The sequence below is a fragment of the Citrus sinensis genome, chromosome 3, assembly GCF_022201045.2.
Source record: "Citrus sinensis cultivar Valencia sweet orange chromosome 3, DVS_A1.0, whole genome shotgun sequence".
Classification (NCBI taxonomy): Eukaryota; Viridiplantae; Streptophyta; class Magnoliopsida; order Sapindales; family Rutaceae; genus Citrus; species Citrus sinensis.
Window position 1 is genome coordinate 48,337,529 of NC_068558.1, and position 17,361 is coordinate 48,354,889.

Consider the following 17,361-nt stretch of genomic DNA (forward strand, 5'->3'; position numbering starts at 1 on the left):
CATCATCTCTCTCTCTCTCTCTCTCTCTTCTTCCATTTCCAGCCTTATTTAAAAAGAGAGAAACTACTGCTACAAATTAAATCACCGATCCCCGCATTCGCATTCTCTCTCGCAAATTCGAACCTTTGGCTGTTGTTCCTCTCTTAAGTCAAAATATTACTGGAATTCGTCGGAAAAAAAGAAATATTAAAAGAGAGAAGAGTCAAGAAAAATGGAGGTTATTACATCAAGAGTATTTGTCTGCTTCTTGGCACTTTTGGGTCTTATACTCGCCATAGCCTCTCCTGCAGTTGAAGCCCAATCTCCTGCGACTGCTCCTGCTCCTGCCCCTTCTAGCGATGGTAGGTTTTCTTCCCTTAGAATCAATTTAAATCTGTCTTTTTGGTTATTTTTTCTTTCCGGGATGATTACCGAGTTTGTATTGTTGTTCAGGAACATCAATCGACCAAGGGATCGCGTACTTGCTGATGCTGGTGGCTCTGCTTCTTACATACCTCATCCACCCACTAGACGCATCTTCCTCTTACAGCTTCTTTTAAATTATTTTCTTCTTCTTCTTCTTCTTCTCAATCTTAGAATTCTTAGAAGTTGGGGCTGGATGATGGGGCTATGTATGTCCGTATAAATTGGTAGTGCGGGAAGAATTTTTTATTTTTATTTTTATTTTTCTCTTTCTTGTGTGTGATTCTTGGATCTTATTATTGTTATTGGTGTGTGTATTTATCTCGAGCATTTCATCCAGCCGCGAGGTGGATTCTTTTGCTTTCTTGTGCCTTGGTAGTAATTTTACCTTGGTAATCTGCTGCCTAATAAATACCACCAAAGAATATTGAACAGCAAACCAAAATTCCTTCTTGCACATTAAAATCCAAATTGAAACGCCATCTCACATTAAAAAACAGAGATGAAATGAAATACAAGCTGGTGATGCCAAAAAAAAAAAAAAAGTATAAAAGAGATTAACTTTCTACCATACGTACCATGTACCCATATAGCCGTAGAAGGCAAAACTCAATTGAAACTCCCTTATCTAACATCCATGGTCCATGGCTTACTCTCTACATTGATGGAATTTGAAGGTAACTTTCTTTCAAAGAAGACAAAGGCACTGAAAAAATCTCTCTCTCATTCGAAGAGAGGAAATGGCCTTCACCAAAAAAAGGGGAAAAAAAAAAATTCTCTCAAAGAAGCTTCCACTTGGTCAGCCTTGAAAATGGAATGAATTGAAGATTGTGGGTGTGGTGGACGGTCTGTTGTATCCTTCCTCTTGATCAAGGTGTCTAGGATGCAGAATATGATCTGTTTTAATCCTGTTTTATCCTTCAGCTAGATTAAGGTATCTATAATGCATAATATAATACGTTTTATCCTTCAGCTTGAGTAATGTGTCTGTAATGCCGAATATCGAATAAAATTTTCAGCCGGCAATATCAACTTATGCCTTTCAATTATTGAGTTGGTGTCTTTGATATAAAGCATACTTGACAACCTCATAGAAGGAGACTACAATGCCAACAGATGGACCGGCACGAGCAACACGGGGCCCTACTCCTGTAAACAATCCTTTCATTCCTCCATCCCTGTTCCAGGGGAAATTTTGGGGTCATGAAGGTCAATTGGAGCAAATATTCTTGAAAGCAAAACATCAATATAGTCTAAGAATCATTTTGACATTCTTCGGCTGGTAATATAAAATACAAAATGAAAACTAATAAGAGTGCTACCCACCTCCAGATTTCCATCAATGTTTGCCTTGTAGTCATATTTAATGCCCTAGTAGGATCCTTCTGAAGATGGCAAAAGGAAAACTGTATTAAGAACCAAAACAATTAAAGGAACCAAGGAAATAATCACTGAGAGTCAATTCAGCCATTCCAATTCCTTAATTGTGCTCCCCTTTATAGCTGAAGTTGGTTGGTCCAATGTTCTCATTGCTATCTCTAGTGACAATTTAATTTCCATCAAGGTATTTTGGTCAATGAAAACAGACAAATATAAATGATGTCAATACAAAGGTAACAGTTCAATTTACTACTACCTAAGATTCCCTGTCCATGCACAAAAGAAAGACATTCCACCTTTGAAGGTACTGCCTCAGTCAAGTTTTTGACACAATCAATGCGCATTCAGACAGATATGATGGTTGCTTAAAAAAATAAAAAATAAAAAAATCCTCCCCGAGGTACCAAAGTTTTTCCTTTTTTCAATTTCATTTTGCCTGTCACAGAACAATTTTTTCTAGTTGTGGGGAATCAAGGGCGGCACAAAATCCTAACAGAAAAGATTAGATCCATGTCAGTGAAGCTTGGTTCTGAGAAACAACCTCTATTTGATGTCGTGTCCTAGAAACATCCAAGGGACATGTAGCTGCAGCTGCAATGCTCCCTGCGACAAAACCACCAGTGAAGTTTGCCCCCAGGATACTGGTAACCCTGGCATCATCACCCACCAGGGAAAGAATACTTCTCCTGATCTACACAAATGAAAATAGGAAAATAGCATAAGTTTGACATCTCCCAAAGGGTAACATAAAGATGTCAATGTTTGAAAATTAAGATATATCTTGTAACTTCTCGAGAGAATAAAATCTCACTGGCTCAAGGGTTGACCAACAGATAGCAGAGAAGGGAACATCACGAGCAAGCTGTGCTCCAACACCAGTCCACAAGATCCGGTAGTTTTGTACTGTTAAAAAGGATGTGTTCGCAATGATATCAAAAAGGGCATCTGAGAACTAATGTAGTTAAATTTTTGAGATTATTCATCAAGCTCAATCAGTTCACAATACATTACCAGATAATTGCATATGCTCATTCAACATCAACTGAAAACCAAATTTAAGAGAGCAAGGACAATACTTTCTATTATCCATTCCAAACATAGCCAACTTACACTTTTGAGAGCTATTTCGGCTCTTGAGCGGGTTGACAACACCAACAAGTGTCTTCCACACTCCTGGAGGCTTCACACCAGACTGTGTTTCAGTGAATGCCTAAAATGCATAGAAAATCAGAAGAATAACATTTCATTAAAAAATATTAAAAATAAATAATCATATTAAAAGAGATAAATGTGCCTTCATGCATAGTCAAGGACGTAACTAATAGAACACACTCATGAAAATGGATAGTGAATGCCTCAGGAGTATTTTATCTAAGGAGTAATGGATGCCAATTTTTTTCTGTATAGCAATGCCACCAGTCCTTTATAGTAAATACTACTAGTATTCCTACAATTTTGTCCCATAAAATTGAGTGTAAATGGTCAAGTAAGAAGGCAGAACCACCAGTAGAATCTCACATCAATATCCTACAATTGGATAGAGTATTCAATTTCCGAATACCTATGCTACACTCTACTCCCAATGTGGATTTTATGAGATAATTGAACAACCAAGATGGTCCACTGCTATCAATAAGACATCAAAATCAAGCAGACAAATCAGCTACAATCTTGTACTTCATGGTCATATTGGGTAAGAAACAAGAAAAATATATAAATATACCTGCATCCGTGTCCTTGCCAATTCGATGGGGTAACAACTAATACATGCTAACGAACGTGCAACAGACCCAGCAACTAGGGGGACATATGGTGTCAACATTGGAGCATTGCCAGTGGTGAAATTTTCCATCAAATTGCGAAAACCGTCATAACAAGGAAGGTAAATTCCCACCTGAAAAAAGTAATTAACAGAAAAAAATAAAAAAGAAAAGATAATCATCAGAATGAAAAACAATTTCAATGCCACACTGATGTATGGGATGAAATATTTGAAGAAACACAAGCAATTTATGTACAGGAGAGACTTACTGTTGGCACAGACAATGCTAAACTTGCATAAGTGCCTCTCCATAGTCGGGCAAATCCCTCCTGCACATGTTTAGCTCTTATGAAACCATTGATATTAATGATCAAAATTTAAGATTCACCAACATTAGCACCAAGCAATCTATTTATTGAAGGCATACAAAATCTCTTTCCATAATATATGTAATCACACTGCAAGTAAAATGCAGTACATTAAAATGCCATCAGTTGACTTGTTCTAAACAATGTCTATAAGACATTCTTTACAAATCCCAGTTCTTATGGAGTTATTTTGCCCATGGATCAAATCACTTTAGGACTGGAAAAATGACGTCATCTAAATAGGAAATCAGGAGTATTAACATGTAATTCCGATTGAATTTAGTTTTTCTTCTTCATAATTTTCCAGTGAACTATAACAACTGCTTTCTAGGATCTCTTTCTTCTTTGGAGATACAATACTTTACAAAGACCCAATATAAAACTCTTTAGGATAAAAATAGTCCTAGGAAAGCTTTTCTCCACAGATGTAAACTATACACTTTTGGAAAACTTCAATTCTTTTTATCAGATATATGTGCAATTTATTCATAAAGTCCTTGTATCCACCAACCTGGCGTACGACTTTGTAGAAAAGATCCAGTGTTCCTTTATATCGATTACATTCTGGAGCTGGTTCTGTGCCTGGAACTGCACATGTGCATGATGGAGAATTTCTCATATCTGAAAGCATCTGCAGAAACAATTTGAAAGACAGTACTCATCACAAGATCATATAACATAGAGCAGTAAGAATAGTAATGTCTATGCATAACGATCATAACAGAAAAGAGAATTCATCTATCACATTTGTCATTCCAACCCTCTCAAAATACTAACTGAAGGAGAGGAGGAGACAAATTTAACAAAAGCAAACCAAGGGGGAAAACCAGAGGGAAGCAAAACAGATGACATGCATTTTTAAAACATTTGGATTCATTCTCTCAACAAGTTATCTAACACTTAATACATTTAGTACCTACAGAAGTTAGACGGTGGCCAGAGCTTAGACCACAATAGCAATTGATGAAATTTCATAATGTAAAATACCACTCAGTTTTGGTAAGACTGTTATGTGTGCTCAATATAAGTCATTTTGATATCAGGACACGAAGATTTTTTTCTTGATATGGCTATTCATGTACAGAGAAGATACCCCACTTTCTCTAATATCAATGTTTCAAGCATTTTCTTTCCTCTTAAGATACCATTTCGGATAGTGTAGAATGCAAAGTAAAGAATCCCAAAAAGGGCAGTTCACATACCATGTTACTTTCAAAAGATGCTGTACGACATAGACCCTCATAAGGGACGCCAGCAGCCTGGGCTTGCAACCTTGTCTGAAGATGAAGGCAGGACATCTATTAGCTTTTTAGCTTCATCATGAAATCTCAAAAGATGAAGCAATGTGAAGACTAGGATTTCTGGAAAAAGTTAAACTGGAGAAGAGATAGAGGATCCATGCAACAAGCATAACTCAAATTTAGAAAATAATTGGGCGACTTTAGCCCACGTTTAAAATATTTATAATAATTAGTAAAAGAATCGTGAAAAGTAGCTAAATAAAGAAAATTTAATTTTTCAATCTTTTTGCTTCCTTTTCTTTCATTCTCTGAAAGAATCATAGCTTTTCAAGGACTGAGAATAATGACACAACATTTGGATTCTATTCTTGAGATAGAGAGAAACAATAATTAACATCTATCCACAATACGATTCTCAAAAGTAGTAATAATACTAACAATAATAAAAAATAATGAAAATGACAATTAAAGGGAAGAAAAATTGCGATATAACAGAGCAAAATTAGCAATGAATAAGTTAAATAAAGAAAAAATGAAATGAAAATTTAGGTGGAGTAGAGTCATTACAAAACCTTAGCGACATCGAGAGGATTAACAATAACGGCAGAAACGATAGCAGCGCCGGCAGCAGAGAAAGCCCTTTCTGCAAACCCCAAACTGAAATCATTTATGGCTTCTGAATGCCGTAAAGCTTCCTCTTTAGACGAAGTCTCTGATGATACTGTCACAGACGAAACGCTTCCCTCCAAATCAACCCTAGTCGCCGCCGCCGCGCTCATCCATGAAGGCACACTCACCCTTGAGCCCACCACCATTCCCCTCTTGTTTACTTGTAAAATTCCAAACAATTTGCATATACCAAAACAGCAGAACTCGAAATGCGAATCAAAATAAACAATAAGGTAGTGAGGTTTGTAATCCTTTGAACATTAGTTTTTTTTTTTTTTTTTTAAAGTCAAATTTTGGTTGGTTTTAGTATATTCTATCTATCTAGGTCTTTCCAATTAATTTGCATGGGAAAGAAAGAAAGAAAGAGGAGGGCCTAAAGCGATTGGTGCGGTGCGGTGGCGTGTAAGTGATGGCGCCAAGTAACTGATCGTTGTCTGACGTGTACTTCTCGAATAAAGACTCATCCCGAGAGAACATGAACTTGACACGCAAATTTTGCACATTCTGTTGTTGTATTGGATAATAAACAAAATAATTTAGTATTTATTTATTAAATACGATATATTAGAGGTGATACTTGACCTTTTAATTTATCTTACTAGTCTCCTCTTCTTAATTAATATTACTTATATTATAACTATCTTCATTAAAAATAAAAATAATTCAATATTAAATATTTTTCTTCACTCCCAATATTTCAATAGATTAATTTCTTATCTTTTTTATTGATTAAAAATTTAAATCAAATATAACTCTTACTTGAATCCCGAATGTTGAAATTAAATAAAATTTTAGATTATCATACAAAGTAAAAACAGTATCATTAATAACAACGAAACTCACCATTTATTCATAAAATTTAACAAAATCCAATACTAAAACTCATCATATGTTAGTTGATGTGATTTGATTAATGGTAGAGAAGATAGATGGTGGTGGTGATGAACTTGTTAATAAAGACAAGTAATGAGGTTGATGGTTATGCTAGAGAGAGCGAGGAGGGTTGGGGCAGAGAGAGAATATAATAAAATAAAAACTAATTTTTTTATTATAATAAGGTAATTATGAAAAGTAATCAAATAAATTGAAAGTCGATGACTGTGAGATAATTGGAGGGTGTCAAATATCATTAGAGTATAACTTTTAACACCAATAAAATACCCCTAAATAATTCTTAGACGAGAAATTATCATTCGTATATCTTAAATTTGCGTTTTTATAAAAAAAATACTACAACACTTTAAGGGTGTATCAATCGTCCACCTTAAATTGACAAAAGTTATCTGTCGATCACTAAACCGTTAGATGTCGTTTGAAAGTTAACGGAACTATAATGAATTAACGATTTTACCCTTGAAAATTATCACTTGTATACCCTTAAAATCTCTTATGATCACTTATATACCTTTAAATTATCACTTGTATCATATGAAAAGACAAAATTACCCTTATGACGTCATCATATTTAACTGGCAACTAATGGTTTGGTGGATGACATATACAGTTTGTCAACTTAGGATGGATGACTGATATACCCTAAAAGCGTTGTAGTAAATTTGATAACGGAATAAACTAAATGTATACGATTGATAATTTCCCTTCTTATAATACCCTTTTTGAATTATATTTTCTTTCCAAAATAGCCCAGGTTTAATTTATAAAATATCAATCCATTATTAAAATCAAACATTTTGTCATTAAATTTCATGTAGAAAAAGTATTTCTTTTAAGTTTTTAATTTATAACTGCACGCACATCCTAAAATCTTAAATTATTTTTTTGTTACATAATTTCTAATTTCATAATTCTAAATTCTTCAAAAAAAAATTTTGATTAAAATTTAAATTACAAATATAAATTATGAAATGGGGCAGGCGTAAAAATATGATTAAAATAATAATTTATTTAAGTGTTTAAAAGAAAAAAAATTAATTTGTTTCTGATCGTCTAAGTAATTTCAGTTAAAAAATGGTTTTTATAAGGAATTTAAAAGGAGTTTCCAAAGGCCTACTCATATCATTGCTGTATACGATGGGCCCTGTATTTCCAATAGGGCTCCTATTGAGTTATTTGGGCCTACGATGTGGGCCATAAGAATTAGCAGGTTGATTACGAGCTTCTTGTTCTTATTAATTAGCTTATTGTGTTATTTTGATCGCAATCTCAAACGAATTCATCTAGTGTGTGTTTTCTTTGTACTTGATTTGTAAAAGTAATTTTATTTTAGGGTTCAAAATATTTCGGCGGGTCCAAATTGGACAATTTTTTTCTTTAATGTAATGGAGCTTAGTAAAGACGAGGGCAAAACAGAACGGAAACAGGAGTCCTATACCTATCATTCAAATTGAACAACTTTGAATGAGCAAATAGAATACGGGATTTGCAAGAGGATCGACGCGAGTTGAATGGGACACGCACAAATGAAAAATAATGCTTCTATTCAAAGTCCAAAACCACAAAGGGATGTTGAATTGCTGTAATAGCAAGAGACAACATAGCTACTGAGAATCAAATCTTAATACTGTTCGAGAAAGGGGAAAGGGGGGGGAGGAGCCCCTCTGCCGCAAAAGACGCGGAACTGTTTTTACAGCATTTCTTGATTCAACAGATAAAAGAATTCTTCTCTGCGACTGCGAACAGCAGTAGACTTGCCTGGATCTGGAATGATAAAGGTGAAGCGTTGATGAAATGCTTGCCGCAACCAATGATCAATTTGGCAACAGATTTTTCTCCGCCTGTACGGGTTAAAAAAAAAGAAGAAAGAAAAATCTGAATGTGATGCAACTGACAAGAAAACTGAAAATCCTTTGTCTTGTCTTCTAAATCACAACTGAGAGCAGTTTTTTGGTGTCCAAAACATGCATTCAGCTGTTTCAACTGCTCTTCCTTGAAATGGTGTTAGTTGTTCCATGAGACGTAATCTGGTGTTTTGCAAACAAAGTGAAAAGCCGCACGCCTATCTGTCAGTTGCCAAGACCGCATCTGCTGCAAGCAATTTCCTGAATATATATATAGAAAGCGTACAAGAACTGATAAGAGTGGCAGAAAAAACATTTACCTGAAAATAGACCAGCAACTCTTCAACTTCCTTCAATGAATTTCCTAAAGCAGTCGATCTCTCCCTCTCCCTCTCCGCAACGCTACCGAAGCGACCAGCATGTTCTGCACGAAATTTACAGAAAAGCTGATACTGCTTTCAGATTCACATTTGCAGAGCATAATTGTGGCTTGTCCCAACTCCATCAATGAATTCATCATGATCATTCATAGCCCATCAGCTCTTCAAATATAAATGATCCTGTCCAAATAGTTATTTTGTTTTCTTTTCTAATATGTCTGCACTTGTATTATGACATTTCAATCCCTGCGTGTTTCTTTTTCTTTTTTTTCGCAATCTCTCTTTACCATTACGCTTTTTCAGACTTATTTTGTAGCTGGAGCGCCTGAGACAATTTGGAATTAAAGCTAGGCCTCTTCTTCTTTTTAGTATGCTCTGCAATTAATATTTCGTACTGCAAATCATTTCGGTCTCTTTCTCTTTCACCTTTATTTATGTGGATTCGCTTTAAAGTGACGTTTTGTTAGGGCCTGAGAAGCTTAGCTGTTACACATGTTGCTAGTGCCGCAGTCACAGTCCCACGCTCCTTATGTTCAGCCAGCCCATCGCATGTATATTGGGTGAATTGGTTCAGGTATGGTATCAACATCTATGCACCATGCACCAGGATACAACCCATCTCTGTCCTTTTTCTGAAACACTAAAACATTCTTTTTCCTCAATTTTTTTTTTTTTTTGAGTAATGATAATCTAAATTTATATTTTAAATGATATAATATACATGATACGTCATTCGTTAAATAATTTATAATTTATAATAATTTATAAAGAGATTTTACGGTATAAATAGTTCATTATTTATAGTTTTTAAATTGAACAATATATTTATTACCCATAAGTCATTTTTTTTTTCTTTTTCAAATTAATTTAACAGTTTATTCTTCGTAGAGTCTTTCAATCTATACATAAAAGACTTCCCAGCCTGATGAGTAATGAGTTAAAGTTGAAAATATCCTGAAGGGTTTTAAAAGATTTTCGGAAGGTCCAATAATCCAACTTTTTGTTTAACGAATGACCCAAAACAGTGGCTACCGACGACGAACTAAATATTCTGCCGAGTGTGAAGTCATGATGTATGTATATAACGGCCAAATCGGATAAGCTAACATTTACATTACTGCTTATATTTTAATCCTCGCCTCATGACTTTAAGCTTAAACTTATAAAAACAATATTGATCATGAACATTAATGTCCATATGGATAGCAACATGTTCAAATACAAACAAAGGAGAAGAAAAAGAGGACCCAATACTTATATTTCAGAAACACACCTCATTCAATTTTTCCTTCAATTATTATCCGAAAAAAAAAATGCTATTAATAAGTAAAACCTAGACCCCACGACTGTGATCATCCAAAGTTCTTAGCTAATGGGCCCTAAATGTTTGTATTCATTGAACTGCAATCAATAAGATGACAGGATAAGATTTGATGTCGATCACGGCATAAATTTTGCTGGAGCTCACTTTCTGATCATTGCCAACACAAAATTAGTTACCATTTGGTGACCCAAAAATATATATATAAATAAAGAGCTCAAGAAGCCCGGCAAGAGTCTAATATTGAGGGCGATTGGCCGAAGTTTAATTATTCGATAGTTAGTTAAAATTATGCGAAATGATAATTTTTGCATATTATCATTAACATTGTATTTGTGTTTGAAATATCAAATAAAAAACACAATCATTAGGGGAATGAGTCATAATGTTATGCTTATGCGTATTTGGAATATTTTTTTCATTACTTTTCGTTTCCTTCTTTATCTTTTCGGCTCTCATACGTGATACATGGCCGTCATTTGTCTGTTTAAACAATTGAATTCTTGGGGTTTCAAGCATGATCCACGTTGTTTGACTTTAATTAATTCATTTGGCTTAACATATTATTTAATTTTATTTTTGAAGCTGGGTTTGTATATTTTTCTTTTTCCAGAGATTAAAATATTGGAACTCTAATTCTATTCTCGGGCAAAATTAAAGAAATAGAATATTGAATCATTTGTAAATTCAACGCGGGCTTAAGAAACAAAAACACATACAGATGCAGTGCAATCATTTGTAAATTCAACGCGGGCTTAAGAAACGAAAACACATACAGATGCAGTGCAGCACTGCAGCACCGACACTGAACGAGGTGTCAGAGGGCTGAGCAGACAAACAAGGGCGGAGCTCACAGGGCTTAGATTATTACATAAAATTTTCAAAACGGGTTATATAGATTAAAAAGGTACGTGCACTTTTTTCTGAAAAGTTAAGGGAGAAAAAATTTGATGTTATGAGGAGATTTACAGGATTAAACTGAAGATTTTGCATTTAAATCTCATGATATTATCATATTTTATTTAAGAATTTATTGATTCTATGAAAGTTTGTAGGTGTTACGCCACTCTTTAATTTAAACGAAGCTCTCCTCGCAAACAAAGACATTTTAGAATACATCTGAAGTACCATATCAGTCATACAATAAATAAATAATATCATGACATATGTGCATTTATTTTAAAAAACTATCGTGCAAGTGGTGATTGTATTTAATTCAACTATACATGTCATTCATGTATTAATTTTGTAATGCATATGAGATATTTTAAAATTTCTCCAAAACAACAAATGAGGCACTGGCTTTGTCACTATTACATGCATTAAATTTGTGCAAATGCTACGGTAGGAAACTATTAAACAAAGGCAAACAAGTGGGTCTGATTCGAACATCTTCCAAGAGATTTAGTAACAGTTTCAGAGACTTTGTACAGGAAGTTGGGTATGAATTTTTCCTTTCAAATTTTAAAACGTTATCCAACTGCAGGAAAAAAAGAAAAAAGAAAAGAAAAGCCAGGCAGCAATAGCCAAATAACGAAAGCTTTTTGTAGATTATTTTTGACCATATGTTCAGAAAAAGATACCGCTCGTGCCCGGAGAATTAAGCGCTCCGGGAATTCACTTGAAAAGCAGGGCGGCTTGTCTTTGGATTACAGAAAATCCCACCTTAGCCTTGTGCCTATTGCCTATTCCCACCATTTCCAAGATATCGAGACTTTGACTGTTTGACACACACACACACACACACATATATATATATATATATGGGTCTAACTGTGATGCAACAGTTACATGGCACCACACTTATTGTCATATTAGACAACCCCGTTGGATGCTTTTCTATTTATCAGCCACCGGTAACCGTTTCATTAATTATAACTAATATGCGTCAACTGGATTAACGGCCAATTAACGGTCAATTGTTAGAGATATGATATTAATTCTATGTTTTGGAATCATTAATATCTTTCTCTTTTGAATGGGAGTTATATTTAAGTTCCTCTCATTCGAAAAAAAGAAAAAAGAGTTCCTCAATCAGCCAATCCTAATGCTAAAGAACTAATGTGCGTCAACTGGATTAACGGCCAATTTTGCCCAATATCTATATAACAGTTTCAATTTTATTATTATTATTTTTTTGGTGGATGGAAGCTCAATAATATTCAACTTCTAATTATTTTGATTGAAACTTCACTAACATGTTCGTAATTTGAGAGATACCCAAAATTTTGCTTCACCATGATATTTCCAACGGTCTAATTATTTGACTTATAAAAAATTTGTATGTGAGAAGATGAGATAATATAGGGAAAATAGTTCTAAATGTATTGAATTTGGATTAAATATATAAGATTTAAACAATTATTAACTGTTGAATTAGTTTAGGCTAATATTCACATATGAAGCTATCGAGTGTTGAATCACTTTTATTTATTTCAATCTAATGGTTGCATCCAATAAGACAAAAAAGTAAAATATTAAATATAATACAACCAACTCATATATATATATATATTTAATATAATTATAGCGTGCATTATCATCACGTGCATTTCTCGCTCGCATACGGGACACAGCTAGGGATGGCAATGGGCACCGCCCGCAGCGGGTTTGCCATTACCAAACCCAAACCCGCACAAAATTTAAATTACCAAACCCACCCGCAACCCGCAGCGGGTTTTAATTTTTTTTAAAAAACCCACCCGCAGCGGGTTTTAACAATTACCAAACCCGCAATGGTATCCGACGGATTTTTTGCGGGTTTCCGTATTTAAAATCACAAATATTTAATATATAAATTTATAATAATAACCTCAAGTTCCATATAACATATTCAATTTTATATTTAAACAGTGTAAATGAAAAATTAAAATTTCCACATCAATTCAACACAAATTCTCAAATTTAAGTATAAATTATACAAATCTATTTAAAAAACACAAACTAATATCTAAAAATAATAATTACATTTCATATTATCATTTAAAACAAGATCAAAGAGAATATATTTATTTTATTCACTACCATAAGCACCCATCTAACACAATGCCTAAAATAATAATTAAGATTAATATTTTCAAATACTAATTCGAAGGGAAATGCCTTTAGTTTTCTTTAGGTTATGACTTTAGAATAAGAGATGAGCCATATACACACATACACAACTTTGAGCCTTTTGCTATTTGGTAATTTGATTAATTACATTATTTTCTTTATATATTTTTATATTTAAATTAAATTAAAAATATTTGAAAAAAATTATTGCGGGTTTGGTGGATATCCATGCGGGTATCCACCGGGTATAAGGTTAATACCAAACCCACCCGCATCCATATGCGGGTTTTAATTTATAATACTAAACCCGCCCGCAACGGATAAAATTACCCGCAACAGGCGGGTTTTGGCGGGTGGGTTTGGACGGGTTTGCGAGTTTGCGGGTACAATTGCCATCCCTAGACACAGCCTATCCTGTATCCCTCTATTATTAATAAAAATGTATTATATAGGATCCCACTGGCTCAAACTCCGTGGGACCAACGCAGTTACATTTTTAAGGATTCAAAATTTGATTCTGGTCTCTTTTGTGCTCTTGTAGTTTTGTCTTTTGTCTATGATATCTTCTGATAAACAAAGCCCGTTCGGGAGGTTGAACAATTTAATAATCAAAATTTCGTGTAGTCATCACTTATCATGTGACAAATTATGACTTGGAAAAGTAAGGGAACACAGTCTTACTCTTGGCATAGACAGAAAAGACACCTGCGCATGACATTCATTCTGGCTTGTGGAACATAGATTTAACATAACAATAGGAAATACCAAACATAAGAACATGGAGTTGTACTGAACTCTCATGGACTTTATGAACAAGGGGCTTAACAGAAACACACATAATTTCTGTGTGTATGTACGGCTCTTGAGTAACTACGATGGCCAACCGTTGAACATGGATTGGACTCCACTTTAGCTTAGTTGCTTTCCATGGCAGCCTTATCTTATGCATATGCGGGGCATGAGCGCAGCGCCAATTGGCAACTGCTGCCTAGTGCCTACAGTAAATAATTTCTCACCCCAGACCCCGTTACTATTGAGTTTGGCCCTGATTCGAGTGGCAGGGACCATCTCCACATTTAAGTGGGTGGGGAGTGGGATCTCTTTTTTTTTTTACTTTTTATTTAACATGTTCTAACACACTTACATACACACACATTTACTAGTAATAATTATTATATATTTTTATTATAGAGGCAGAGGATCACAAATGAAACGCATCATTTTGAGTTTAAGCGGATATTATTGACCAAAACGAGAGTACTTAGTAATTAGTGGCAAAATTAAAATAAATCCTGCAATATCACACTGAATGCTGAACTGAACAAATTTAAAACGATTAAAAAAAGTCGAGGCAGGAATTTACAGACGTGCTTGTTTTTCTTTTCAGATACTGATGGGGAGATTGGAGACCGAAGAATGCTGTGACGCCCAAAAATTTTGGCTAATAAATAAAGAGCATAGAGAGCAAAATATATGTATATCACACTTGTGGATGGACAAGAGGGAGAGAGCAAAACTGATAACTAACAGTAAGACCGTCAATGCGAATCGGGCAAAGGAGGAGGATCTTGAAAGTAATTATCGACGTCCCACTCCGAAATGCATGAATCGAAATCCCCGCCTAAATCGACAGAAACGTCACCCAAATTTTCTTTCAAAAGCGGCACACACATCTTATCATCGAAAAAGATTGGAGCCGGAGTTGCAGAATCCAACAGCTCCGAATCATAAATCTGGAAACTATCCTGAGACGGACAACAGCGATCACTCTCAAGATTAAACAACTCTGTTTTTGCGAGCTCAATTTCCTCGTTGGAGTGGAACCTGAGAACGGACGTCGGGGAAGGTATTGCGGACGTTGGAGTCTGAGACTGAGACTCTTTTTCGGAATCATAGCCGCTCGTTACAAAATCAAATGTTTGATCGGTTTGGGGTGGCCTCAAGAAATTGGTTTGAGCGTGAGGGCCTTTAAGACGAATAGCAGCTTGATCATAAACAAGAGCAGCTTCTTCTGCCGTTTCAAAAGTCCCCAGCCACACCCTGGTTCGTTGAAACGGGTCTCTAATCTCGGCAGCCCATTTGCCCCACGGCCGCATTCTCACGCCTCGATATTTGTTGTCGTATGATCTACCGCCCACTCTTTTTTTCAACGGAATGCTTCTGTCTTTCATTCTCTGTTTCACACTCTCTGAACAACTGATTTCGTTTGATTTTGAACACTCTACAATTCTGATTTCGTTTATCTGCTTCTTCACTCTCGCTCCCCTCTCTTCATCTTCATCGCTTGATGACTCTGTCGCATCACCGTCCGTCACCGAAACACGTATAACTTTTGTTCCTGAACAAGATGGTTTTACAAACGTTGTCGTCGTGCTTCGCTGCTCTCTGTATTTGGCTCCAGATGATGAAGAAACTAACTGATTCATTTTTAAGGCGAAGAGAGTTGGGAAAGAAAGAAAGAAATAAATAAATAGATAAAGAAGAGAGCGTGGAGAGAGAGGGAGAGAGAGCAAAGAGAGTTTCAGTTGCAACTTGCAAGGAGGAGTCAAAAGACCAGGAATCAGTGTTTTTATAGAGAATCATAGTAAATACGTAGCATGGACCCTTTTTTTAATTTTTAATTTTAAAAACAAAGTTTTTTTTTTTTTTTTTTTGATTGATTGGAAGAAGAAGTTACGAGTTTAAAATTTAATTAGTGATTTAAATTGTTTTTAAATCAAATACATAAAGGATAACAATAAATAAAATAATAAATCGTATAAAAAGACCGATAGTTACAGCCGGAGATTCCGGTGCCCACCGGAGATCCCAAACGACTCGCCGCATCAGAGATTATCGCTCTTGATTCTTGACACGTGGCTACACATCCCAACAAAAACTGGGTTAACCCTCCGATATCAACTCGCCAGTCAAGGAAATGATACTTGGTTACTCCCACCGGCCAATGCAAATCATGCCTCACAGCTTGAATCGCATTGGATACTTCTTGTGGGTCCCGCGCTTAAATAGTTCCCTGTTCGCCTGTGATTAAAGCTACGCGCGACAGCCGGGGAGACATGCATTTCCCTCGATTATACAATATAGGCCACGTCATGGGAGAGAGAGTGCAGTAACCACTTCTGCTGCCAACGTTGGCGATTGTCATTCGGTCACCAACGTGTCAGTCCAGCCTTTGACTGTCAGAAAATCTGACTCAAAATATTTTAAATAAAAATATTATTGTAGTGATAATATAAATTTAATCTGTTAATTATACTTGCTTAGACACCCAGCATTAACCTCTTCATTTTCATTTTCATTTTTCTTTTTGTTTAAGTTTGGAACCAGTCTGACTCACCTTCTTATATTTTTTTAACCAATTAAAAATTTTCTATAATGATTGTTTCTCCAAGTCAAATTGCTGAATATTCTATAGTTTATAGATCAACTCGGGTTGACTAAGAAAAAATAAATTCTTGATTGATGATACTTGCACTGCAAACAAAAGGTGAAGTATGATCAGACGTAAGCAACTCCACTGTTTGTTTTGCATTAATTTTTCTTTTGGGTCATTTTCCTTTGCAAATTTGAAATCAATTGAATTATATATAGGCTTAGTTTTAATAAAATAGCAAAAAAAAGGAAAAAAGAAAAGTTTCAGAGACAATCGTATTCTTCATAAATATCTTACCGAGAATTCATTGTCATTTACTCATTTTAAAAAAAGAAAGCCATATTTGTAGTTGAAATGTACACAGGAATTGAATGGAGCCCAGAAAGTCCATGGCACGCGCTGTACACCGGCTTGGGGACCAAGCAAGCGCAAGACATTGGTTGAAATAAATGGTTGGTAGGCAACTGAAAAAACATTCTCATTTTGTTCATTTACTTCACGTGACCTTTGCCCAGTTTGCCCTTTTCATTTTTCTACGCGGAATGGAGGAGAGATTTTAAAGTACTACTATTTTATTACATTAAATAAGGGTACGGGTTAATAGTTAATACTCTATATTGTTATTGAGTATTATGTTATTTAATACAGTTGTATTATATTATATTATAATAAT

The 17,361-nt window shown here is 35.0% G+C and overlaps 2 protein-coding genes and 1 long non-coding RNA gene across 5 annotated transcripts; all 3 read right to left on the bottom strand.

The window, feature by feature from the left end:
• Nucleotides 1–735: 735 nt before the first annotated feature.
• LOC127901176 (mitochondrial carrier protein MTM1-like) lies at nt 736–6,228 on the bottom strand. 3 transcript variants are annotated; one of them, XM_052437760.1, is made up of 10 exons: nt 5,726–6,222; nt 5,115–5,189; nt 4,424–4,543; nt 3,814–3,873; nt 3,506–3,676; nt 2,893–2,992; nt 2,594–2,685; nt 2,324–2,473; nt 1,729–1,787; nt 736–1,580 (listed from the first exon to the last, which is right to left on the bottom strand). In XM_052437760.1, the coding sequence occupies exons 1-10, from the start codon at nt 5,966–5,968 to the stop codon at nt 1,445–1,447; spliced, it is 1,206 nt and encodes a 401-aa protein (XP_052293720.1). In that variant the 5' UTR covers nt 5,969–6,222; the 3' UTR covers nt 736–1,444. The 3 variants fall into 3 exon arrangements, with proteins under 3 accessions (XP_052293720.1, XP_052293722.1, XP_052293721.1); XM_052437762.1 differs by having other exon boundaries at nt 5,721–5,868; XM_052437761.1 differs by lacking the exon at nt 3,814–3,873 and having other exon boundaries at nt 5,726–6,228.
• Nucleotides 6,229–8,243: 2,015 nt separating this feature from the next.
• Nucleotides 8,244–9,695, bottom strand: LOC127901179 (uncharacterized). Its single transcript, XR_008053294.1, has 2 exons — nt 8,881–9,695; nt 8,244–8,804 (listed from the first exon to the last, which is right to left on the bottom strand). It is a non-coding gene; the product is annotated as an uncharacterized LOC127901179 (long non-coding RNA).
• A 4,727-nt stretch (nt 9,696–14,422) lies between these two features.
• On the bottom strand, nt 14,423–16,047 carry LOC102609446 (ethylene-responsive transcription factor CRF5). The gene has a single exon (XM_006491168.4). The coding sequence runs from the start codon at nt 15,739–15,741 to the stop codon at nt 14,854–14,856; it is 888 nt and encodes a 295-aa protein (XP_006491231.2). The 5' UTR covers nt 15,742–16,047; the 3' UTR covers nt 14,423–14,853.
• Nucleotides 16,048–17,361: the final 1,314 nt, after the last annotated feature.